We start from the raw sequence: 26,117 nt of genomic DNA, 5'->3' as shown, positions 1-26,117 counted from the left end.
CAAGCCCCACATCAGGCTCCACACTCGGCCAGGAGTCTGTTTCAGATTTTTCCCTGTGCCCCTCCCCCTGCTCTCTCTCTCAAATAAATAAATGAATCTTTAAAAGAAAAATATTGCCAAAAGATTTGAACAAGCACATAAAGAGGTGCTCAGTGTCATAAACCATTAAGAAAATGCACATTAGGGGCACCCAGGTGGCTCACTCGTTAAGCATCTGCCTTCGGCTCAGGTCATGATCCCAGGGTCCTGGGATCGAGACCCGCATCGGGCTCCCTGCTCAGCAGGAAGCCTGCTTCTCCCTCTCCCACTCCCACTGCTTGTGTTCCCTCTCTTGCTGTGTCTCTCTCTGTCAAATAAATAAATAGTCTTTAAAAAAAAAAAGAAAGAAAATGCACATTAAATCCGCCATGAGATGTCTATGCATAGTTACAAAAATGGCCCAAATTAAAGACTTATAAGCAAGTGTTGATAAGGAGGCAGAGCAACTTAAAATCTCATTCATCGCTGGTGGGAATACAAAATAGAACAGCCACACTGGGATACAGATTAGTAGTTTCCTATAAACATACATTCCCCTTAAAATCCCATAATCCTACAACTAGGTATTTATTCAAGGAAAATGAAAACCTGTGTCCACACAAAGACTTGTACTTGAGTGTTCAAAGCAGCCTGATTCCTAATAGACAATAACTGGGTACAGCCCAAATGTCCATCAGCAGGTGGGTTTGAGCAACTCGGGTATATTCATACAATGGAATGCTTCTCAGCAATAAAAAACTTCCTATCCATGCCGCCACATGAATGAATCTCAAATGTGTTATGCTAAGTGAAAGGGGTCTGACAGAAGATTACTGTATTAGTCATTCATCACTGTGTAACAAATGGCCATGAGACACAGCGGATCAAAACAACACACTTATCTCACAGCTTTTGTGGGTGAGGGTCAGGTCCCCAGTTCTGACTCTCGCAAAGCTGTAGCCAAGATATTGGCCAGGGCCACAGTCATCTTGAAGCTCAGCAGGGTCAGGCTGCACTCTCCAGCTCACTCTGGCTGTGGTGGGCGTCAGCTCCTTGCTGTCTGTCGGACCAAGGGCCAGTCTCCAACTCCTTGCCTGGTGAGCCTCTTGCTACATCAGTTCTCAATATGGCCGCTGGCTCGTCAAGGTGAGCAAGTAGAGAGCCAGCAAGACCTAAGTCACAGTCTTTTACAAGCTGACCCTGGATATGATGTCTTGTCACTTTTGAGGTATCGTTGAAACAAGTCACTAGGTCCAGATCCCACGCCAGGGAATGCCCAATACCAGGAGGCAGGGGTCACTGGGAGCCATTGTAGAAGGCTGCCCACACCAACTTCACACTGTGGGATTCCATTTATATTATAGTTTAGAAAAGCAAACCTAAAGTGACAGGATGCAGATGCTTGAGGTTACTAGGGACCAGGCCTGGGGAGGAGATTGACCGCAAAGATGGTAGAAATGGGTAATGTTGGCTGTAGCCCATTAAACCTGTGAAATTGTATACTTAAAATTGGTGAACTTTATTGTATATAAATTATATGTCAACAAAGCTGATATAGAGTGAAATAAAATAAAATAAAACCTAGATCCAGACTGCAACCTAAAAGGCCGTTCATGACCTAACCTGGACCCCGCCTGCCTTACTCTGCTTCCCTCTCTCACTCCCTGTGTCAGAGCAAGTTGGAGAGTGCAGCCTGACCACACAGGCCTGGCTTTGCCTCTTTTTGAACTTGCTGGTTCATCCCAGGCTCAGGACTTTTGCACTTTCTTTCTTTTAAAAAACATTTTTAAAAAAATTTATTTTATTTTATTTTTTAAGATTTTATTTCTTTGACAGAAAAAGACACAGCGAGAGAGGGAACACAAGCAGGGGGAGTGGGAGAGGGAGAAGCAGGCTTCCTGTGGAGCAGGGAGCCCGATGCAGGGCTGATCCCAGGACCCTGGGATCGTGACCTGAGCCGAAGGCAGATGCTTAATGACTGAGCCACCCAGGCGCCCCTTAAAATTTTTTTAAATAATCTCCACACTCAACGTGGGGCTCAAGCTCACAACCCAAAGACCAAGAGTCACATGTTCTTCCGACTGAGCCAGCCAGGTGCCCCAGGACCTTTGCACTTTCTGTTCTCTCTCTGAAACACTTACCTGGGTCTTGATGTGGCTAGCTTTTTCTCCAGGAGGGATAGGATATAATTCAAGTTTCAGATCAAATATTACCTTATAGTAAGGTCTTTCCTGACTACCCTGTCTAAGCGCCTCCCCACCCAGCACAATTACTCTATTATTTTATCTTGCTTACATTCCTTCACAGCCTGTATTTCATCTGAAATGATGGTTTGTTTACTCACTGATTGTCCATCTTCCCCTTTCTAGAAGGTGAGCTCAGTGGGGATGGGCACCTTTTATATCTTCTTCACACCCAATGTCTAGATCATTACTTGGCATGTAGTAGGATGAGTAATCCATTAATATTTGTTAAATGAATATTGATCTGTGTGGGGGCTTTTCTTGGGGAAGTTTAATAAAGGTAATCAAATGTCAAGTATGAAAAAGATCACTGTTTTTATTTGTCCAACATCCTGCCCACAGGATCAGCATCGAGGACCAGAGAGAGGAGGGAAGCCGGCATCCTCCTGTCACAGAGTTTGGGGAGTAGCCTCATGCCGGCTGGTGGCGGAACCCCCTCTCCCCAGAGGCTCCCTGAGAGTTGATTCAGCCCCAGCTCTATCCAAAGTAGAATGTTTTCCTCATTTGACTGACAGCCTTTTTGTGAGGAATGTTAATTTGTGTTTACTGTTTTCTTTCACGTGAAAGAATTCAAATCACTACTTTAAAAAACATAAAATAGGAGAATAGAATTCTGGCTTCTCCACGTTAAACATGACCAATTGTACTGGAATGTCTATTTGACTCACGTAGAAACAACTGTCTCGGAGTGGTCAAGTCTGATGTTTATCGGTTCTCAGGGCCTGGATTCCTGAGAACAGCATGGCAGTAAGCCTCACTTCCTGTGAGCCCGCCTTCGCCCTCCGTCTAAGTAGACAGACAACCTCAGCCCGCTGTAAGTGCTTTGCGTTTGATCCTTTCTGCCAAGTTCCCTCTGCTTCTCAAATGAATGGATTCCATCTGAAAATCACAGCATTAATAATTACAGCCTAAGCTCAAGAAAATTCTTCCGTGTCACTGCCATTTCTCTCCCCAGGAAAATAATAAAGCAACCTCACAAATATATCAGGCAGGGATTTTAAATTTAGCTAGTGCTGCTTCCCCTCCCGGATCCCTATGACTCACCTCTACCTCCTGGGTCCCATCCTGCTGCTGGGATGGATGCGGGCCAGCTCCCCGCCCAAGCCTCAGACTTGGTGCCATCCCTTCCCATTTGCTGTGAGCACCGGGCAAAGCGATTACCCAAAAGGTAAATAATACGAAAAAGGCTGCAGGCTGATGATTTCAAGACTCTAACAGACCAGCAGAACATACTTTTCTAGTTTTTCCAGATGCATCTTCAGGCTGCTGAGCCTGGTCCCAGGGAAGTGCTGCCGGCGACTCCCAGGGGCTAACCAAGGGGGCAGAGTTTCCAAACCTTCCAGGGCCAAATGCATGATTGTCCTGCTCAGGGCCACAGGGGAAAGCATAAGCCTCCCTGCACTAAACAGGAGAAACAGTGCTGTCACTGGCCCAAGCTTGGAACCAGAGGACTCTGCACGGATCCTGCCTGACGGAGAAGCCACCATGTCAAATAAGCCAATAGGGACACCATGGACGAGTTAAGTCGACGCAAGGGGACCAGATGCCTTAGGTTCGAAATTTGAGTTTCTTTCTCATCCTCATTCCCCTGGTCTGGTACCGGGCCTCCTGTTCTGTACTCTTAGTGGTACCAAAAAAGGGGCTAGGGTTGTCCAGGTGTCTAGACAAAGAGCACAGATCTCATCTGAGACGGAGAGCCTTCCACTGCAGAGACCCTTCTTCTTAGGGATTTTGAAAGTCTCACCAAAGTCCTGCTTGAAGGGTGGGTTCTCCCTCTCCCCTCAAAAAGTAACAGGCATGGGATTAGCATGGGGAACAACCTACAATGTTTTCCAGAGAAGGGAGGTGGCTTGCCCCAAATCTCTGAGTGGGGGAGCATTTCCCAGATCCTCAAAGGGAGGGGGAGAAGTGGGCCAGTTCCCTTTCACAGGCGCGGATGCTCCTGTGTCCTGGGGCTCGCTCCGGCCCAGCCAGCGGCCAGCCACCCAGAACCAAGGGCCTGGTTTCCTGATCTTTGCTGGGGCCACCCAGAATTGGCTCTCTCTGTTCTGGGGCAGCTGGAGCTTGTCTGAACGGGACCAAAGATGAAAAAGGGGACACTGCCTGGTTATGTCCAGAAGTGGCCACAAACTAATTTGAAAAACTTGAAGAAGGAATAATGAAAACCCCATTCTTCAGATCCAGACAAACCCATTAGGGACAACATAGACCTGAAATGGAGCTTGCAGATTCTGGGGAAGAAAGTAAAGGATCTCGACTGAAGGTCATGGAACATCCTGATTATCCCGGCAGAAAACTTCGCCAGGTGCGCGGATTGCAGGTCGGCTGTGTGAGCAGGTGACTTCTTTACCTCTTTGTCTCTTTGTGGTTTTTGAAACCGTGCTTGCCTCCAGGGCTTGAGGAAGAAGAGGCAAGTTGATGCCACCAAATAACCAGAGCTATGGCTAGGATACCTGTCCAGAATCCTTCTGCAGTGAAAGTTTAAGGTTGATTTTATGCCCCAGGTAATAAGAGGCAAGTGAAGAAAACAGCAGCAGACTCTGGTTTGCCCTGAACTAATTGAGTCAAGTGATTCAAGGTCAACGCTATTTCTCAGAGGCTGTCAGCACCTGGACCTTCTCAAATACCCAAAGGAGAGTGACAGTGAGCACAGCATGGCTGCCTGGACCAGCACAGAGATCAGAGCTTGGGACTGAAAGACAGAAGCTCCAGAGCAGTAAAGGGGCTGCTGACCATGCTCGTTTTGCTGGCTTTTGGAGACTCTAAGCCCGTGTGTTTTCCTATATTTATTAAGCACCCATTATATGCTAGAGGCTTAGACATGAGGGACACTGAAGAAGCAGGCAGGCAAGATCCCTGCTCCAGCAGGGAATGATAACAATCCTGGTGGACACTCACGGCTCTCACTCTGTGCAAGGACAGGCTCAGGGCACTTGTTGAAGGATTAATTCCTCACTCTCCCAAAAACGCGTGCAGAAGGACCCACAGGAAAGAGGCCCTGAGGCCCTGAGACTTGTCCAGAGTACATGCACATACACGCAGTGTGGGAACACGCTGAGATCAGTGCTTCCATACCCAAAAGGGGCTGGGAGGACCCTCCAAAGGAGGCATTTACACTGACATCTGCCTGGCTTTCTTAGCACCCATTCCTGGCTTTAGGAAAGAAAGCTGGGAGCCAGCCCCATCCTTGGATACTTGGCATTCAACATTGGGTTGGAGATTCCCAGCAGCAAAGCCCTTTCTACCTGCCCCTGCTCTAGCCAATGTCCTCGGTCTTACAAGGAGGCTTAACCCACTCCAGAACAAGTTCGTCCATTTTTAGGTGTTTTCATGAGAATTCACTTTCTATTGTCAGCTGATGTCAAGTCCAGAAGTGAATAAATGAGACCAAACAAGGATAAAAGTGTTTTGAGGGAAACTGCGCAGAACTTTATATTGAAAAGAATTCAAATAGAAAATGCTCAAGGCCTTGACATTCTTAGATCTTTGTGGGGGTGCGGAGCATGGATGTCACCGTTGTTACAGCCCAGCCATCCGCAGTGCCCTTCAAAGGGGTGTGGACAGGTGTGACAAAGCCTGATCAGGCCAGACGGAGAAGTCACTGCATCCCGTGACCAGGACCTCGGCCGGTGGAGCAGCGCCATGGCCCACCTCCCTCCTCTCTCCCAGGCCGGCCTTTCGAGGATGGGCAGAGCTGCTCTGTCCCGTGATCGCTCAGGCTCTGGCTCTGCTCTCCCGTAGGTGCGAGGGGTTTGGAAGGAGCTGCTGGTGGTGGTGGTGGGGGGGGGGTCTCTCCCAGGAGCGGGTGAACGCTAGCCCCCTCCCCGCGCCGCGCTCCTCAACTGCCTAAACCAGGTTCCCGGGACCTGTGACCCCCACAAACAGCCCCGGGGAGGAGGCCGCGGCGCCCGTCGGTCTGCAGGCGCCCGGCGGGGCAGCGGGAGGCGGCGTCCAGGCCTGGGTCGCCTCCCAGGCAGCAGTGCTGCGGTGGGGGAGAGACGGACCCCCCGGAGGGGGGGCGCGGCTAGGCGGGGCGGGAGCTGGAGGCGGGGCGCTGCTGCGTGGTTCAGGGGCGGGGAGGAATCCGCGCGGCTCCGGAGTGCGGCGGGGCTCGGCTGCAGGTGGGGGCGGACGGGCGGGGCGGCTGGGGGGCGGCCCGGTTCGGGGCGGGGCGGGCTCCGGGTTCCGCGCTCCGTCCGCCCTCGCGCCCGCGCTGCGCGCCCTCCCGCTCCCGCCCAGCCTGTGCCGCTACCGCGGCCGCCAGAGAAGCAACTTCTCGAGCGCCCGCGTCCGGCGGGACCCCGGCGCCGCCCCCCGTCCAGCGCCGAGCGCCGAGGCCATGGACGCGCTGGCCGGGCTGCTGCCCCCGCTCCTGCTTCTCTGCGCGCAGCAGCACCGCGGCACCAGGTAAGCGAGCCGGCGTCCGCGTGCTCCCAGGGTCGCCCTCGGTGGGGAGTACCCTCGGTCTTCATCCCCACCCCCACCCCCTGTTTACCCCATCCCCCTCATCTCTCCCGCCGACTCCCGTCTTCATCCCCCCGTGTCCACCCCCATCTTCCCGCTAGGACTCCCCCCCCACCGCGTCTCCCCCGCGGGCGCTTCTCTCCGGACTCACCGCGCTGCTGCCCTTGGGGCGCGGGCCGCGGCCACCCCAGCTGCGGCCGCCCCGGGTGCTGTCCGCCGTCCCGGTGCTGAACCGGCGCCGCTCGGCTGGACGAGGGCGTGGGAGACGCTCCCAATTCTCCCGGGTTCCCCGGGTTCCCCGGGTTCGCTGGGGTCCTCGGCCCCAGAGGCACTTGGCCGGTCCCTGGCTGGCTGGTGCCCTTCCAGGCGCGGGCTGAGCGCTCAGCTCGGCACGAGCGGCAGGCAGGCAGGAAGGAGCGATCCTGAGGACACGGGGGAGGAGGCTGCTCCTTTTCCCATGGGAGCAGAGCTACACAGACGAGCTTCCGCCGCAGCTAGCAGGGCTGGGGTGGACAAGATAAGGGTTGTGTGCGGTCGTCAGAAAGTTGGGGCCCAGGACGCTGTGGAATCTCCTTTCAGGGGCCGTTTCAAATGGAATCCACTGAACTCCAGAGTATGCAGGTGGGAAGGAGCCTGCTGCCTCTGGTGGGGGGTGGGGGGCGAGGTGGGGTGGGAAGTGAGGAGGTGAGGGGGTGGGGGACAGCAACGACAACTCAGGATTTCTAACTGTTGGGGGAGGGGAGGAAGGAAGAGGTTAAGAAAAGGGTCCCCCTGGGCTGTGGCTTCCTCCCTTTGGCTTCGGGACCAGTAGGGTCCCTGCTGGCTTGGCTCTGCTCTGGGGACTGGAAATGGGCTCCAGGTAGCCCGGCTCCCATGCACTTATCCTAGCCACCTTCCACGGGAGATGTGAGGGGCCTTTTTGAAGATCCTCTTGGTACAAGGGCTGCAGAAAACCAGAAGGACAGCCCCCTCCCCCAGCGTTCCAGGCTTCTGGATCCTTGGAAACTGGAAAATGTTGAACATCAGCCTGTGTTTGGTCTGTAGGCACTCAGGCAGCACATATCAGGGAGGTAGGGGAGATGTGGTCAGACTTTCCTTGTTGGTGGTTGGGGGGCAGAACCAGGAAGCTCTGGGTCTGGGCACAGTGTGGCCCTTGTGCCCAAGACCACAAGCAGCGCTGTGCCACCCCTGTGCTCGGGAGCGCTTTGTTCTTTTATCGAGCTCCACGGCCCCTTTCCCTCTTCTTGCTTCAAGGTAACGGGAAGGGCAAAGCGCTGAGGCGTGGCCATGGACGTATGTGCTAGAGGCCTGGGATCAGCTGTGGGCCCAGCACAGCCACGTAGCTGTGACTCTGAAATCCCAGCTGCTCTGAAACCCAAAGTCTTAGCCCAAGTTTGACACCGAAGCTCATTTGGTGGCAAAACCTGTTCTGCTCTTACATGAGTCTCATTCACCCTACTTTTGGGGCCTACTTAAACTTTTCTGCTGGGAAATTCTCCAGACACCCCCCCGCACCCCAAGTCCATATGTGCATTATATCGCCTTTCTAAAAGCGGAAACATTCTGCACTCTGACCCACATCTGGCTTGGGGTTTGGGTAATGGATGTGTCTGTTTGCCTGTGCAGGGAGGCCGGCAGGCTGTGGCCCCAGCCGGGAGGAAAGCCTCTGGGCTTTGTGGGCCTTGGTGGGCGACCTTCAGACAGCGCCGTGCTGTCAGCCTGGGGCCTCCTCTCCTACCAGCTTCTGTTTCCCTCCACGCCAGAAGCCAGGGGTACAGCACCCTCCCTTCCCTTGGTCCTGGTCCTCACCCCTGGAGTGGCGTGGGAGGACGGGAGGTGCTGGCTCTGGCCGCTGCTGCTCAGGTCAGATCCTGGGCTTGCTGGTGGGAGGGTGTTGGCGGGAGAAGAAGGAAAGTGCTGTGCTGCATCGGCGGGTGGGGCCAAAGCTGTGCCTACCCTGAGCCCGAAGACCCACTCGTGCAGCAGGTGCCTGAGCTTGCCGGCCGCAGCCCCCTTGGCTGGCCCCCTCTGGGTTGCTGGCACCTCCACCTCCCTGGGGAAGCTCTGTCTGTAGCTCCCGCCTTGTCAGCTCACTGTGCGACTGTCGCCGTGTTCCTCTTCCCCTCGTAACTGAGGTGCCAGTGCAGCTGTCAGGGACCGTGGGCTTGTGTGTGCACGGTGGAAGGATCCTCGGAGGGAAGAGGGCCCCGCCGCCTTGCTCAGCAACACCCACCTTTTCTTTCTGTCTCCAGGGACACAGACAAGTGACAGGGTGGCCTTGTTTCTCAAGGGGTCAGTCGAGGGAGGGAGGCCTGATGGTTCCTGACAGCTAGGTGCAAGCCACAAGTGTTTTCATGGTGCGTGCTTCATCCCAGGAGTCTGGGCGTGTGTCTCTGAGCTTCTCTGTTTGTCTACACAACAGGAGCCCCCACCCTAGGCCATCGTTGGGTCCAAGGCCATCAGATGAAGCAGAACCTCTCTCCCAAGGTGCTGGTCAGAGTCCCCATAAGCTTACCCCATGCTGAGCAACCCCCACATGGAATGTGGACCCCGTCCACCCCTTTAGGTGCCTACCTGAACCATGGGAGGAAAGCAAGGCCCTCCACAACCCAGGCTGGCATGCAGGGCATCCTCCTTGGATGGCCCTTGACATCTCTTCACAGCTGGAAAAACAAGCAGCCCCTGTCCTAGGTGAGAAATGAAATGGGGCCAGGAGCCTGTCCCCTCCGCACCCCCTTAGGGTTGACAAAGGCTGAGAAGTCCACTGGCATCCTTCCAGTTCAAGGTGAGCTTCATGACCAGGGGCTTCCCCACCGTCTTGCCTTCATGCCTGTGAGTGCGCATGGGACCCAGCCGAGGAAAAGTGCGCCTGCCTGGGCCACCACCCTGAGGCCAGGCTTGGATGGTGTCTCCTGACAGCCTTGTTCCTGGCAGGCTAGCTGCTGCAGCAAGATGGCAGCTGGGCCAGTCCAAAAATAAAACCTAATTCCAGTTCCTTTCCATCCGACCTTCAGGGTGACCTCCATTTGTGTTTTTAACTGGGCTTTACTTGGGGCCAGGACTTCATTCAAGTCCTTCTTATACTTCGTTACCAGATCACCTACCCTACCCCCGCCCTGGACCAGGTCATTGCCTGGAGGGACCAAGGCGGTCCTTTGGGATAGGTCAGGGTTTGTGAGTTTCCTTCGCTAAGGAGCCCTTGGTTCAAATCCGACCTTCTTCAAAGGGTCGGTATATGAAACAGAAGAGGGGTTGTCCCAGGCAAGCCCTCCCGGTGTTCAGCGTTATTACAGAGTGACACAACCGTGCTGTTCTTGAACGCCCTCCTGAATGCCCTCCTCCCTTCCTGCCCGACTGGGGACGGGCCCTGCCCTCTGGCCGGGGGGCGGGGTGTGTGCATTTCCTGGGGCTGCTCTAACAAGTGACCACAAACTGGGGGGCTTAAGACCATAGACATTTATTCTTTCCCAGCTCTGGAGGCCAGAAGCCCGAGATCAAGTCTGAGGACAGGGCCGACTCCTTCTGGAGGGTTTTAGGGAGGATCCGTTCCTGTGCTTCTCTGCAGCTTCAGGCGCTGCCAGGGTCTGTGGCATCCCTTGCCTTGTGGCTGCATCTCTCCGATCTCTGCCTCTGTTGTAACACGGCCTTCTCCCTGTGTGTCTGCTTTCTCTTCTTATAAGGACACCACTCATTTGGTTTAGGGCCACCCTAATCAAGCACGATATCATCTTAACTAATTACAGCCCAATTTCTGAGGTTCTGGGTGGACATGAACTTTGGGTGACGCTGTTTGCCCCAGGACAGGTAAGCACAAGCAGGGGTGGGTAGCCTTTGGCAGTCTGGTGTGTACCAGCCATACCCATGCAAGGCGGCCCTGCTGCAGACAAACAGGACCACAGCACGGGCTGCCAGTGGGACCCGCTCGCGACCCTTGGCACGGGCCCCCACTGCTCTGAAAGGGATAGAGAGCAGGAGGTCGGCTACAGTGTCCCCATGGGCCCTTCACCTTGCCCTGGGTCAGGTTTGGGACTTCACCCATCCCCCCTTCTCCCTGGCCCTCAGCTTCCTGGTCACACATCTCTTCTCTCAAGTCACCTCCTGCAGAACACTTTACCCTCAGAGGCTGAAAGGGAGGCCGTGTGCCCTCGTCAGGGTCCTCCGAGGTTATTCATCGAGAGTCTCCAGGGTTGGGCACTCTGCCTGACCCAGCAGGCTCGCTCAAGGCCAGGTGGGCAGGAGGTAGCTGAGCAGAGAGGCTGGTGGGTGAGGTGGAAGAGTCTTGGGCCCTGCTCCTCCCTGGGGCTCCCTGGTTTTGGCAGGAGTTACTGGGACTGGCCAGGTCCAGCCTGGAGGGGCTCTCACAGTGGCTCAGGCCCAGCAGGGGACCTAGGCTCCATCCCTGGCACCCAGACTGTGACCAGTGGGCCTTTGTTTCCAGAGCAATGAACGATATTGGGGACTATGTCGGCTCCAACCTGGAGATATCCTGGCTTCCCAACCTGGATGGCTTGATGGAGGGCTATGCTCGCAACTTCCGGCCTGGCATTGGAGGTGAGGGCGGCCGGTGGGGGCACGGGTAGACTCCTGCATCCAGCTGGGTGTGTGAGCCTCGCTGGCTCTGGGATGGCTCCCCTGAGGGGTACATCTGCAGTCCCCAAGGGGTGAGTCAGGCTTCGACAGCTAGTCCCCTCAGGGAGACAGCTAGGAAGATGGATCTCAGCATCTCATTGCAGACGCTCACCAACACGGTCCTCCCTGAAAAACCCTGGCTAAGCCGTGTCCTGCCTGGCTGGGTTTTCACTGGGTGGAGAGCCTGGCCTCAGCGCCTCCCTTGCAGGGCCTCCTGTGAACGTGGCCCTCGCCATCGAGGTAGCCAGCATTGACCACATCTCGGAGGTGAACATGGTAGGTGCTGGCCAGCCTCTGCTGCACCCCTGCCCTGGGCCCCCAGGACAGGAGCAGGGCTGACGGCCAGGGGCCCTTCCGGCCTCTGCAGGAGTACACCATGACCGTGTTCCTGCATCAGAGCTGGAGGGACAGCAGGCTGGCCTACAACCACACCAACGAGACTCTGGGCCTGGACAGCCGCTTCGTGGACAAGCTGTGGCTCCCGGACACCTTCATCGTGAACGCCAAGTCCGCCTGGTTCCATGACGTGACTGTGGAGAACAAGCTGATCCGGCTACAGCCCGACGGGGTGATCCTGTACAGCATCCGGTGAGCCCGGGACCAGCCCCGCCAGGAGGCTCTGCTGGGAGCTGGTGGGCTGTTGGCAGCCTCCGGCCTCCAGCACCGCTTCACACACGGCCGCTGCGGAGGTGGCCGCCGGAAGCCCGCAGGTGCAGCTTTTTGGCCGACGCGGTGCCTTCCTGTTTTTATGCGGGGGTGAAATTCACATAACATAAAATTCACCATTTCAACGCGAATGATTCAGTGGCATTTAGTAGATTTGCAGTGTTGTGCAAACATCACCTCTATCTGATTCCAGAACGGCTCATTCCCCGAAAAGGGGACCCCGGGCCCATGAGCACTCACTCACCCCTCCCCCTGCGTGCCCCCACTTGCTTCCTGCCCGTTCTGCACATTTCGTGTCCTTTTGTGTCTGCCTTCCTTCCTCTAGCGGTGTTTCTGGGGTTACCCCTGTTGTGACGTTTGTCAGTATTTTGTCCCTTCTGTGGCTGAGCAGCATTCCATGGCCTGGCGCCCCCTCATGCACTCACGAGCTCTGGGCGGCTGCCACGTGCCGGCCGTCGTGGGTTGTGCTGCTGTGAACATACACGTACATGCATTTGTTTGAACACGAGCTTCTGACGTGTGCCTTTTGAAAACAGCATTAGCTGCCAACACTTTAAAAACCGAGAGATTTATGTAAGAATCTACATTCTTCTGGAAAGTCAGAACGTTTGGCAGCCCGGGCTTTCTCCCACACGGCCCGGTCAGTGGGGATGCCCAGAGGCTGTCCTTTAGTGCAGGTCAGGTGCTCAGCCGGCACTTCCCTTCTAAGCCCCCAACGTAGCCACACAGTCAAGCACTTTGAAGGACGAAGAAAGTGAACGAAGCCCAGCTGCGATTCCTGAAGACCCACAAGTATCTGTCCACGGACCGCAGCTTTCCGTTCTCCCCCTGATGCCAGCACCTTGCCGACAGAGCCTGAGAGGCCGCTGGGCCGCCCTCGCTGGAGGTGGCCCTCTGGGTGGGGGGCTGGGGCGTCTGTGCCTGTGGGGGCAGGAGGACCACAGCATCTCGGGCGCCGGCCTCACTCCTGGAGACCTCACCAGCATGTTGTCTGGGCAGAATCACCTCCACGGTGGCCTGCGACATGGACCTGGCCAAGTACCCCATGGACGAGCAGGAGTGTATGCTGCACCTGGAGAGTTGTGAGTGCCCTTCCGGGGGCCGGGACAGGGTGGGGCTCCGCTCGGGGCAGGCGGTGCTTGCATCTCCGGTGGCTCTGCTGGGGGAACACAGGGGACTCACACTGTCGGGGAGCTTTGCAGCTGGCCTGGCTCGGGGACCAGGAGGCAACTGGGACAGGCCCCGTGCAGTCAGAGGCCTGGGCTGAAGAGAAGGAAGACAGAGCTGGAAGGCCTGACCAGCCCCGCCCTCTTCCCAGGGGTCAGTGCCTTGCCAGGGACAGACGGGTGTGGAGCCCAGATGAGGCACGTATTTGTGTCGTTCGGCCAGCCTGACAGCCCCTGTGGGTCACCTGCAGATGGTGACCTGCCCTTTGTGCAGCTCTTCTGGCCCTGTCCTCCTGCCTGGGGTGCTGGGCATGGCCGCAGGCCTTCTTGCTCCTGGCTGGGTCTTCCCGGGCTGTCCCCTGTCTCTGCTGTGTCAGGCTCCCCGTGTGGACGGGGTGCTCCTGCTGGGGGCTTCCAGGGGCTGGGGGACACCAGGCTCCGCTGCCCACCTGGGGCTCTCCTGCAGATGGCTACTCATCTGAGGACATCGTTTACTACTGGTCTGAGAACCAGGAGCAGATCCACGGGCTGAACAAGCTGCAGCTGGCTCAGTTCACCATCACCAGCTACCATTTCGCCACAGAGCTGATGAACTTCAAATCCGGTAACGCGGCTTCTTGCGGCCTCTTCCTATGGGCCTGGCTTGTGGTTTTCTGGCACTTTTAACTAAGCTGTTAGTCGACTCTGAGGACCCCCTGAGGAGGCAGCTGGAAAGCCACGGATGGGCACAGGCTGCACCCGACCCGGGGACTCAGGACGCCACAGTGTGGACGTGGGTCAGGCTTTCTCTGCCTTATTGCTGTCCTTTGCTGCTTCCTGGAGGCTAGCAGTGCTTGGGGTTTGGGGAACATGAGGGGCGAGGGCGTCAGGGGCCACACCTCCTGGGGCTGCCTTGTCTCCTGCCCACTCCTGCCCCTTCCCAGCTCCTACTGTGCGGTCACTGGTACCAGTGAGCCCCGCTGGCTCTTTCCTTTAGCTTGACTGTGCACCGAGGAGGGCCAGGAGAGGTGAGCCGGCCACACGGCGGGGAGGGTCCCCTGGGCCCGTGCAGCACCGGAACCTGTCTCCTCTCCTTCCTCTGGGTGGCCCTGCAGAGAGCCAGCCTCTCTCCGGGGACAAGACTCAGGGCAGGGGAGACCCCTGGCCTGTCAGGCTGTGTGCGGGAGGTGACGAAGGCAGGGTTCTGGGGTTCGCAGTGGCCCCCAGTGCCTGCCAAGCCTCCCACATCGCCCGAGTGCCGCCACGTGTGGGGGTCGGGCCCCAACCGGGAGCGTTTCCCCGGCAGCCGGTCAGTTCCCTCGGCTCAGCCTGCATTTCCACCTGCGGAGGAACCGGGGCGTCTACATCATCCAGTCCTACATGCCCTCCATTCTGCTGGTCGCCATGTCCTGGGTCTCCTTCTGGATCAGCCAGGCGGCAGTGCCGGCCAGGGTGTCTCTAGGTACGGGGCCCTGACCGTTCCTCGGAGGGAGGTGGCAGGAGTGCGGGAGCCCAGAAATAGGACCCCAACCCTGCTAGCCACAAGCTCAGGCCTTGCCTCCCAGCCCCTTGCTCCCAGCTGTCCTGGGTCAGCGGCCAGCCGGGCCAGGCCAGGCCAGAGGAGCCTGACCTGCCCCTGGGCCAGGGGTAGGGGTGCAGGGAGATGACAGGGGCACCAGCAATGTCACCGCCCCTTCCCAGCAGGTATTACCACGGTGCTGACCATGACCACGCTGATGGTCAGCGCCCGCTCTTCCCTCCCACGGGCCTCAGCCATCAAGGCGCTGGATGTGTACTTCTGGATTTGCTACGTCTTTGTGTTTGCCGCGTTGGTGGAGTATGCCTTCGCCCACTTCAATGCTGACTACCGGAAGAAGCAGAAGGCCAAGGTCAAGGTCAAGGAGCAGAAAGCAGAGGTGAGGCTGAGCCTGCTGGCCCTCTGGTGTTCAGGATCAAGGACAGCCTCTCCTACCACCTCCTGGTGCCCCCAAGCCCCACCCCCAGCACAGAGGGGCAGCAGTGCTGGGGTCACTTTTCCTGGGACCCACTCAGGACCCTCTGCCCACTGCTCTGGGGAGGTCATCTGCAGCCCCCGGTGCACGAGAGCAGGTCCAGACTCTGGCCCGTCCTGCTGCTGGACACGGGCCCAGGTTGGGGGTCCTGAGGTGGCGGGAGCCTGCCCTCGGCTCAGCCGTGTCTCCTACTCTCCCCACACCGTGCAGATGGATGTGAAGAACGCCATCGTGCTCTTCTCCCTGTCGGCCGCTGGTGCCACCCAGGAGCTGGCCGTGTCCCGCCGGCACTGCCGCAGGCCTGGGAACCTCATGGGCTCCTATAGGTGTGTGGACATGGAGACGGGAGAGGCCAGGAAGCAGGGGGAGGCCCGCGCGGGGGGCCAAGGAGGCCTCCGTGCACTTTTCAAGCCCATTGACGCAGACACCATCGACATCTACGCCCGCGTGGTGTTCCCTGCGGCCTTTGTGGCCGTCAATGTCCTCTACTGGGCGGCCTACACCATGTGAGGCTGGAGGTGGGGCTTCACCTGTCCTGGAGCCCCCAGCCCCTGGGAGGGAGGCTCTTGGGTTGATGTGCCTGCTCTGCCTGTTTCAAAGGGGGCCTGACAACAGGCCACATAAAGCAAGAGGAAAACGTTGGCCTCCCTAATTACCCCAGGCTCTGTCCCCACCATCACCTGGAAGACCACCCTGGGGTTCTCCCGTGCACCTGTCCTGCAGACCCCCGGCCTGGCTCCTCCTGGGCGGCAGAACCAGCCTGACCCGAGGTGGAGCCAAACAGGCTCAGGGGCCTTGAGGAACTCTGCATTCAATTCAGAAAACAATCCTGATTCTAGGCATGTGCTCTGTGGGCTTGGGACCAGGTCATGGGAGGCTGGGCGTGGGCGGTGCTGCCTTCATGGTGACATGGTGGGGAATGGCATCCATAGGCCTTGGGTCCCAGCATGAAATAAAACAAAGCCTTCAGCTGCTGGCTGTGTTCTCCGTCTCTGAGGCTGAGCTGCGGCCGCAACCTCGCTGACTAGAGAGTTGTCCTCGAGCTGTGGGCTCCCTGGGCTCAGGACAGAGGGGTTTGGAGCTGTGTCTCACAGGCGAGCCATGTGGTCACGTCCCTGGGCATCGGTGGGAGGGGTGGAAGTGCAGAGACCTGGAGCTTGAGGAGCCACACCCCACCTTGGTCTCTGGGTCCCGTGGCCAGGGTGCCACAATGCTGTCTTCCTGGACGTGGTGATGGGCGAAGGGAGGCTGCTGAGTCCCCACAAATACCACTCAGCCCCTTCTCCTCTCTGCTGCCACCAGGGACGTGGGGTGACAAGGCTGCAGCAGGGTGATGGGGGTTGTTGGTCACTGGAGATCTGAATAAGGGGGTCCGGATTTTCCATGGCACCAAAGCAGAGCAAGTCAACACACTCAGAGGGAACCGGAGCCGGCAGTGAGAGAAGCTGCGGTCACTGCAGAGACCGGGCAGCCAGCTCCCGTGGCCAAGGTCAGCCATGGGCATGCTGTGCTGTGGTCAAGGTGGCAGCCAGGCAACTGCCCAGCTGGCCCCATGGTGCCCCTCCTGATGGGCCCCCCAAGCCACCTCAAGGGGAGCATGATGGTGACTTTGCATGAATCAGACTCTGTGAATCAGGTGGCCCTGCCTTCTGCCTCCAGCCACACAACCTGCCCAGGGGTCTGCAGCGTCTTGAGGCCGTGGGGACAGGAGGCTAGAGGATGCTTACTCCCAGAGGCCATAGCTGGCAGAGTGACCATCGAGTGTCCAGCACAGCCCTGCAGGGGAGCTGCTTCCCAGAAGACTCCGCCGCGTCGAGGGCAAAGGAGGGCACTGGCCCATCTGCGCAAACCACAGCCCAGGCTTATCAGCCCTCCCCCTCCCCTCTCCCCTCCCCCTCCCCCTCCCCTCCCTTCCCTTCCCTCTCCAGCTCCTCCTCCCCTCCCCCTCCCCTCCCCTCCCCTCTCCCCTCCCCCTCCAGCTCCCCCTCCCCCTCCCTTCCCTTCTCCCTCCAGCTCCTCCTCCCCTCTCCCTCCCTTCTCCCTCCAGCTCCTCCTCCCCTCCCCCTCCCCTCCCCTCTCCCCTCCCCCTCCAGCTCCCCCTCCCCCTCCCTTCCCTTCTCCCTCCAGCTCCTCCTCCCCTCCCCCTCCCCTCCCCTCTCCCCTCCCCCTCGAGCTCCCCCTCCCCCTCCCTTCCCTTCTCCCTCCAACTCCTCCTCCCCTCCCCCTCCCCTCCCCTCTCCCCTCCCCCTCGAGCTCCCCCTCCCCCTCCCTTCCCTTCTCCCTCCAGCTCCTCCTCCCCTCCCCCTCCACTCCCCTCCCCCTCCCCTCCCCCCTCTACCTACCCCTCCCTTCCACTCCTCCTCCCCTCCCTTCCAGCTCCCCTCCTGCTCCAGGTCCTCCTCCCCCTCCCCTCCCCTCCCCCTCTGGCTCCCCCTCCCCCTCCCTTCCCTTCCCCCTCCAGCTCCACCTCTACCTTCACCTGCAGCTCCAGCTCCAGCAACTCCTCTAGCTCCAAGGCCCCTCACCTCCTAAAGACCCCTCTTGGTGCAAGGCTGCCACTTTGTCCCCTGCTCTCAAGGACTGGGCTGCAGAGCTTGGCAGAGTCATCCCAGTGGACTGGGCCAAAGGAGCAAGACCTTCAGGATCCAATGTGACCAGAAGCTGCCAATGGAGTGGGCCTGGGGGCCAGTGGAGAGCAGGGGCTGATGAGCAGCCGAGCTTGGATCTGGGTCAGCTGGGGATCCGGGCCACCTCAGGACAGCAGGGGGTGTTGGGGGCAGCCAAGCCTGGCCAACTCCATAAGCAAGGACAGCGATGCCCAAGGACAGTGGCCCCTTTCTCCCTCGCCCCCTCGGCACCTTCTTGTCGGCATGATCCCATGCAGGGTCACTGCCCCCTCCTCCCTGGAACCTGGAGAACTGCCTGGGGTCTCGTGTCTGAGCCCCAGATGGTGCACTGAAGCTACCGGGCCGGGCTCAAGGCTGCCCACCCTCCCCAACCCTCGAGGCAGCCAGGGTCCTGTCCCAAGTCCTGTGCTGCACCGAGGAAGGCCAGGTAGGGTAAGCTCCATCCCTGGGCCTCCAGGGGATGTGCAAGTAGGTTCAAGGTTCATGGAGCCGCTGAGCTCACCTGGGTGCAGGACCTTGCCCCACCCCATGCCCGCCTGTCCCCACTTCCCTGCAGCTTGCTGACTGCCCTCTTTCTGCTGCACATAACCCACAAGGAGCTATTTAAAGCCGGCCTTTGTGACTGCCTGGGGCACCCACGCGGCGAGGCCCACCCGGGCAGGAGCCTTCGCCTGGTTCTGCAACCAGCAATCACTCCCTCCAGCCTGCAGGCTGCTATTTCTGCCCACATATTTACAGGGCCAGAAAAAAGGGACGGGAAGGGCTGGTGCTTTTTAAACGCTGAGTTCTATTCCGGTGGTGATGAGATGGGCAGATTGAAGGCCGGGGCGGATCAGGTTTGCAGCTGAGCGGGGCCAGCTTGGGAAGGAGATGTCAGCAGTTCCTGTGTCAGAGGCATCTGGGCCGGCTGTGTGTGTGGGGGGGTGGGGTGGGGGGGGCTGCCTCCGGTTGTGCCTCATTGCAGCAGGGACAGTTTTGGGGGGCTGGTGGCTTCCTGGTCTGTTGTCTCTGGCAGGGGCTGGAATGTACGTGGCCAATGCAGACTTTGAGATTCCTCCCTGAGAGCTGGGACAGCTCCTCCCCAAGTCTGGAGGGTCAGGGGCAGTGCCTGCAAAGACCTTATTTCCAAATAAGGACTGGGTAGGCATGAATCTGGGGGGCACACTGTTTAACTCAGTATAGGGGGTGATATCCCAGAGGCAGGAGTGGAGGAAGAGGAAAAGCTGACAAGGTGTTTTACAACCTGGGGCGGTCGGGTCCCAATCCCACTGGGGAGCCTCTGCCCAACACGTGGAATGCACCTCTGAATTGTCCTTTTGAAGAATGAGGGACTGGGGCGTTTGTCACCCACTGCCACCCCAGGGCCACCTGCCTGCAAGCTCAGGACAGCCCTGCGGCACTGTGGAAAGTTCTAGAGGGGCTGCTGCTTGCGGCAGGTCAGTGCAGGGGCTGCGGCACGGGCACCACAATGGTGGGGAGTCATCCCTGTAGTGCTCACATCCGCTCAGGACATTGCTGGTTCCTCAAGGTGGTGGCTGTCACGGTGCCACCAACAAAGACAACCCCGGTGGGCACGAGAGGCCACAGTCCATCCCCGTGGCTGCAGGTGCTCCTGAGAGTCATGCTGTCCCCCCACCGCCCCCATCTGTCCCTGCCCAGCACCTCTGCTTGCTTCGGTAGTCTCCTGGTCCCGAGGGCTGAGCCTCGGCTGCCTGGCCCTAGCCGGACTGTGTGTTGCTGCGGTGACCCACTCTATGCCACGGGTGTGGAAGCCCCGAGAGGTGAATCCTGCAAAACTGAAACACAAGCATCCTGCTCGGATTTCTGGCCGCTGGAGGATTTCCACTCACCACTGCTCCTGATGGGCACTTTGCAGTGGGGCAGGGCGGCACAATGGTCCAGTGTCACCTTCACCCAACGTGTCAAACTGGCACATCTATATACCGGGAAGGAGGTGGCATCCCCCCTTCACTTGATTGTAGGGACCCCAGCCCCACATGAGGCCACAGATTTCAGCTGGGGGAGAGGCGTTGAAGCCGTGGGATAGCTGACCTGGGCACCTGGGCCACCTTTTCTGTAACTTTTTGACCCTCGAGACTCGCTTGATCCTAAGCCAAGTGATGCCTTTCCACGGTCTGCGGACAGCCACTGTGCCCACTTAGCAATGTCCGTGGCGGGCAGCTCTGGGTATGTCTCCACTCCACATTCCGTGGCCAGGTGCTGTGGTCCTGGTTGGTGCCAGGACCCAGTCTCTTCTTGGGAGCCACTTTTCATGGGGCAAATAGCTCTTTGGTGTGGCCTTGCTGCAGAATCCTAGGGGCCCTTCCATGACACTTTCCGACAGGGGCTTGGCAGAGACCCACCACCGGCCTCTCGAGCACCACTGGACTTCCTACCAGAAGGCCCGAGAGACAGGAAGGCTGGCACCCAACCTGGCCCTGCTGATCACACCAGCGAACCGGACGGGAATATGAAGGGGGCTCCACTCCTGAATTCTTTGTGTCTTTGAGGTTGGCCTTAACATCTGTGCTACCACCTGGAAGGAGGCGTCCTTCTGAGTCACTCTCTGCTGGGCATGAGGGCAGCTTCACACCGTGGCTGGCCTTTCTCCATCACAGGGCGCTCGCCCCACAGGACAGGGAAACACGACAGGACCCTGGCAGTTGCCAAATAAATCCACCCATGAGGAATGTGGGGACCCGGGAATGACCACAGGATGCATCCACAAACCCACTGAACCCATTCCGAGGGGCACATGGGCCAGGACTCCATTTACCATTGACATCCATAAGCCTTCGTGCTACCTGGGGGCCAGTTTTGACATTTTCGGTTTCTTGGTATCATTGTCAACTCAGACCCTGTATCCAAAATCCTTCAAAAGTGTGGGTGTCCTTTGTCCAGAGTAGCGTTCCCCTAAATGGCGGCAGGAAAACTCTGGGGGGATCTGTATCATGAACGTGCGTGTGGTAGTGAAGAGCCCTTCCGGGAGGAGACCCAGCCTCTCTTCCACAACAGGGGTCTGGACTGGAGAACTGGCTCACCTGGGAAGGAGACCCAGTTTTCCTTCTTTTTTTTTTTTAAATTTTTTACTGTTATGTTAATCACCATACATGACATCATTAGCTTTTGATGTAGTGTTCCATGATTCATTGCTTGTGCATAACACCCGGTGCTCCACGCAGAACGTGAGGAGACCCAGTTTTCTATCGTGGCTTCTGCGATCGTTCCTGCTCATACAAGTCAAGCAGTGCCCTAGTTAGCGGCTCGTCTAGTTACCCAGGGCCGCTATGGTCCGCGAGCCGGCACCACGTATTCCCGCAGGCGCCTGGTTTCCTTCCAGACCCTCTTCCCGTCGCCTTAATGACCCCGCCTTGGCCATGATGATGAACTGCAGCCATCTTTCTCCTGTTGCAGCTCCCATGGCAGCTTTCCTCCCCTTAACACCGGCCATGCAGATCAGCCATCGCCGGCCGGGTACCCTTTCTGGTTGCTTTTGTGAAGGGCGTGTCTTCCAGGCCCTCCTCGGGACCCGGTAAGCTGGTGGTTCCTATGGCCCGCACCCTGCACCGCCCCCAGCCTTGGGCGTATTCCTCATACTCGTCCAAAGATGTTTCAGTGTCTGCACCCCATGGGTACTGGCCACCATCACGTTCCAGTCTCAGAGAGGCACCCCAAGTGTGTTAGGGCTGGCTCCACTCTGCTGGGGTGTTCATGCCTAGTTGTAGGTGAGTGCCCCCATACCAGTAAACTGCCCCCTGCCCAGCCTTCCATTCCACACAGCCCATCCAACAGTCTTCAGACCCGCTCCGTGCTTGACCTCAGGTTTCTGCCGGTACATATCAGCCAGGAGCTGCAATCCCTCTGAGGGTGAGCTCTTCCCTCCAGTGTGGTCCTCGGCACCCCTGCTCAGCTTTGTCCCAGCTGTTGGTTTGGATGCAGGGAGGGAAGGCGGGCACAGATTCTTAAGAGGCCAAGTGTAATAGGTGGAAAGGTTTGTCAAGTCCTCATCCCTGGTACCTGTGAATGTGATGCTGTTTGGAAGTAGGGTCTCTGAAGATGTAATTAAGATGTGGGCTAAGATGAGGGCATATACTGGATGAGGGCGGGTCCTAAACCCAGCCACTGGTGTCCTTATACGGGAGGACACGCAGACGGACACAGAGAAGGCCATGTGAAGACAGAGGCAGAGATGCAAGTGTCTATAAGCCAAGGAGCCCTGAGGACGGCCAGCGACACCAGAGGCTGGAGAGAGGCACGGATGGCCCCTGGAGGCTCCAGAAAGGCCCTGCAGCTGGCACCGTGACCTGACCCCTGGCCTCCAGCCGGGAACACAATGAAGTCCCGTGGCTGTAAGCCCTGTAGCCTGTGGTCACCTGTTACAGCAGTGACAGGGACGAATACGAGAATCATTTTGCAAGGTCTCCACCTCAGATGAGGTATTTTCTGCGACTCCAGACAAGGCAAAGCTCCTCTCCACGAACAAATGGGCCATGAAACGGGAGGACAAGACTCCCAGGTGGACTCGTTACCAATGATCCCAAACCAGGCCTCAGGCTGTACCCCTTCCCCTCAGGGCGCCGATCCGAGCACAGGGGACCGGTCAAGGCCACCCCTTGTTCATCCCTGGGATCTCTCTCCCTTATGAAAGCACCTTTGGCCTAACATTCAGCACCATCTGCCCTCTGGCTGGAGGCAGCCAGGCTTCCTTAGATGCCAGGGAGAACGTCTGGCTTTCACAGCGAGCCATGCTTGGCTCTGCACCCCACACGGCCAGGGCCCTGCAGGCTGGTCACCACCCCACGTTCCACCAGCAGGTACCCTCGCTGTCACTGTACCAGTGAGTGAGCCAACCCCACATCCCCTGCACCTGCCCATGGAGTCTGCCGCTTCAGTGCCAGTGCTCACCTGGGAAGGGGCCAGCAGGTAGCTGGGAGCCAGTGGGGAGCGATGGCAAGGAGGAAGTTGGCTCTGTGCTCCTGAGCGGGCTGTGTGCTGGGGGCAGCTCACACGGATGGGTGTGTGGCCTGCTCCTCCCTGGAGACCGCCTGAGGGGCCACATGGAACCACCTTCCAGGGACGGATTCCCACACCCCAGCGGTCCACGCCTGTCCACGGGGGTATTCACTCCCCACCCTCTCAGGCTGCCCTGGGCCGAGCAGGTCAGAGAAGGTCCTGGGGCAGAACAGTGATGGGGACAAGGAAAGCTTTGGAGGTAAGACATGGCTCGTTACCCCCCAGCCCAGGACCTCAACATCCTCTTCTGTAGAATGGGGTAATGATGGCACGGACAGTTGTGGGAATTAACTGGTAGCATAGGTAATAAAAAACGCTTAGAACGGTGCCTGGTGGTTCACACCCCTCACTAAGTGCTATTATTTTTTATTGGTTGGCCCAAGGCACCCACCTGTCTGGTTTGGCGAGTGATTAGCCTTGTTAAAGAAGAAATGCACAAAGAAGGCCACAGTTAGTATTTGGGTTTAGATATTCAGAATAGGATTTGCAGGGCGCCTGGGTGGCTCAGTCGCTAGGCGTCTGCGTTCGGCTCAGGTCATGATCCCAGGGTCCTGGGATCGAGCCCCGCATCGGTGCCCTGCTCGGCGGGGGGCCTGCTTCTCCCTCTCCCACTCCCCCCTGCCTGTGTTCCCTCTCTCGCTGTGTCTCTCTCTGACAAAAAATAAATAAAAATCTTAAACACACACACACACAACCGAAATAGGATTTGCAGCCAGAACATAGCCTCGCAATCCTGACTGTGCCTTGGAAATTTCCTGAACTCTTTCGGCTCCCGTTGGACACAGGAAGGGCAATTCTAGGAGACTTGGATTTTCTCCTCAGTGTGCTGTAGGGCAGGCCCCAAGGTCTGCTGTGCTGGTCGGGGGAGGGGAGTAGAACTGATCCTGAGAAATGGGGAAAGCCCACGTCTCCTGGCCTTGGGGGGGCTGCAGGAAGAAGGCATATAGGGGGTGGAGGAGGAAGGGGACTCCCACAGGCTTACAGGAGCCGACTGAACATCCAGCTCCAGGTTCAGTGACTTCACACCATGGAATCTGGTAAACACTATAATTGGCGCTTTGATTTTTCAGACAGCTGGTTTACCAGAATGGCATGTGATGTGTGCTGTGCAGCGACATACGTCAAGGGCACACCGGCTCCCATTCTGAACTCAACACAGTTCTGAGGGGGGCGTGATGGGATCAGCCAGGCAGGTTGTCCGGCTAGCTCTCTGGAGCCTCTGGAGTGCCTGCCCTGGGTCCACTGAAGCTGGGTGGGGTGACCTTAGCACAGAGGCTGGGGCTCCACCTGGGCCGAGTACAACCAGGCAGAGGCCTGGAAGAGTCAGCCAGGACTGCAAGGGGAGGCCGCCCGTTCTGGGCAGGCTGCTGGGGCCTGCCAGGTCAGGAAGCAGGATCCCAAATGCCCACTGGGAGACAGTTTTCTACGAGTCTCTGTTGCCACACATCCTGTTGGCAAGATGCCAACTGCCTTTGTTTCGGACTGTCTCTTCAAGGAGGTTTGTTGAATGAACAGTGTGGAATTATCTCTCTCCCGAGAAAGGGGGTTTTTCTGTCCATTATGGAATATCTGGGTTCCCTGAGCTTGGGGTTCGATTTCTGCATGTACAGTGCCCACCTAGGCCCCCCGTGTTCTCCTGTGGGACTCGGGGACAAGCAGACTGATGCAAATTCACTGATGTTCGTGCCACTCTCCGTGCTGGGAGCAGTAATTCCTTCGTCTCTGAACCAGGACTCTCATGTCTTCTGACAGCCTCTGTGAGCCAGAGGGTCACAGTCCCAGAAAGCTCCTCAGCTGCGGGTGCAGACAGGATGCTCCGGTCAGAGCTGCCTGCTTTCGCCTTGCAAGCCCCAGGCCGGCCCAGCGAGGGTCCGAGGGCCCCCTCCAGCCACCGCCGTGAGTTTGCATTAGCCCCTTCCCACGGCACCCAGACACATCTTTGCAGAGGGAGGCGAGTACGTAGAGATGAGGGACACCGGACAGAACCTAGAAGGCTGTTTGAATCAACGGTTCAGATGAGAATTTTAGTCAGATGAGAACTTCAGTCATTCGTTTTCCTGCTGCCGAGTGCGTAGGGCTCGTGAGGGAGACCAGAGAAGATGGAGGGAAAGGCACAGAAGCAACGTGCTCTTCCCCTCCTGGTCAGTTGGCTTCTGGTGCCAAACTCCCTCTGCTGAGTCTCCTCGGGAGGGGCTGAGAGCTGCCCCAACAGAGGGGGCTCCCCTGGGGCCGGCTGGCAGCCCCCAGCCCTGCCTGGGACCTGGTGGCGTCAACTGTGCCTCTTGGGCTGACACACTTCTGGGTAAACGGAAGGACGATGACAACGACAGAAACTGCTTGCCATTTCCTAGAGGCTAAGTCAGTATTCTGCCTTCCCTGGTCATCCCCACCTCACAGGTGAAGAACCTGCGGCCCAGCAAGGCAAGGAATGACTCCTGGCCACTTCCCCATGTCCTGAGTGTCTCCCAGGCCAGTGCCTCCTGCCCTCCTGAGCCAGGCTACCAGGCTCCACCCCAAAGGGCCTCACCCCTGCATGTACCACTCCCTTTTGAAACACCTGGTGGTCCCTCCTTCCAGGCCCCTCTCAGGATGGCCCCTCCCCAGGTGCGCTCAGGTGCACAAGCGTCTGGATGGGGTGGCCGTGGACTTCCCATCCTTAGCCCGGGATGCCCTACATTTTGCTACGTGCCGAGGACACCCCCAGTTACAGCCCTGGAGCAGCTGCAGACCCAGCGGCCGTCCCAGGAACAGTCAGGCACACTGGGTGGCTTCGCCTGGAGGCTGGTCCCGTCAGATCAACCTTGAAGACACAGCTCTCGGGGCTCCCCGGAGGTGCTGAGGCGAGGAGGTGGACAGGTGTGCCGAGGCACCGGGGTCCCTGCTGTGGACGCCTGTCAGGTGCTGCTTCTCTCAAAGCCTTCCCCCAGGTGGGTGTTGCAGGAATTAGATGAGGTCCTGTCCTGAGAGCAGTTTGTCAACTCCAGCTGTCCTGCCCTGGGAGGGGTCACTGGGGGCTGACAGGGGCTGTCAGGGGTCAGCGAGGGCTGCGTGTCACCTCTGGGGATGGCAGCCTGGACCCTGCCCATAGGAGGCTGCTGACCGTGGGTGACCAGGTCCCAGGGAATCTTTCCCCAGCTTGGGGATGCTGGGGCGCTTTCCAACAAGAGCGGCGCCTGCACACAGCCAGGCTGCGGGGCCATCTGCTGCTTCGCTGGGGCCACCGGCAGGGGTCCCACCTCCTTCTGTCCCGGCCGAGCCATTCCTGCCTGGCCCGAGTGAGCGTGAGCCCAAGCGTGCATG

The 26,117-nt window shown here is 58.1% G+C and overlaps 1 protein-coding gene across 3 annotated transcripts; it reads left to right on the top strand.

Moving 5' to 3' along the window:
* The first annotated feature begins 6,600 nt into the window (after positions 1–6,600).
* On the top strand, positions 6,601–15,687 carry GABRD (gamma-aminobutyric acid type A receptor subunit delta). 3 transcript variants are annotated; one of them, XM_028108134.1, is made up of 9 exons: positions 6,601–6,668; positions 11,164–11,276; positions 11,563–11,630; positions 11,722–11,942; positions 13,020–13,102; positions 13,653–13,790; positions 14,472–14,627; positions 14,870–15,081; positions 15,388–15,687. In XM_028108134.1, the coding sequence occupies exons 1-9, from the start codon at positions 6,601–6,603 to the stop codon at positions 15,685–15,687; spliced, it is 1,359 nt and encodes a 452-aa protein (XP_027963935.1). The 3 variants fall into 3 exon arrangements, with proteins under 3 accessions (XP_027963935.1, XP_087879185.1, XP_087879184.1); XM_088023059.1 differs by having other exon boundaries at positions 14,867–15,081; XM_088023058.1 differs by having other exon boundaries at positions 11,116–11,276.
* Positions 15,688–26,117: the final 10,430 nt, after the last annotated feature.

The sequence above is a fragment of the Eumetopias jubatus genome, unplaced genomic scaffold (assembly GCF_037043125.1).
Source record: "Eumetopias jubatus isolate StellerSeaLion01/CBP00866 unplaced genomic scaffold, mEumJub1_p1.0 scaffold_4, whole genome shotgun sequence".
NCBI classification, from domain to species: Eukaryota; Metazoa; Chordata; class Mammalia; order Carnivora; family Otariidae; genus Eumetopias; species Eumetopias jubatus.
Note: the sequence above shows the minus strand (reverse complement) of the source record. Positions and strands in the feature narration are given on the sequence as shown.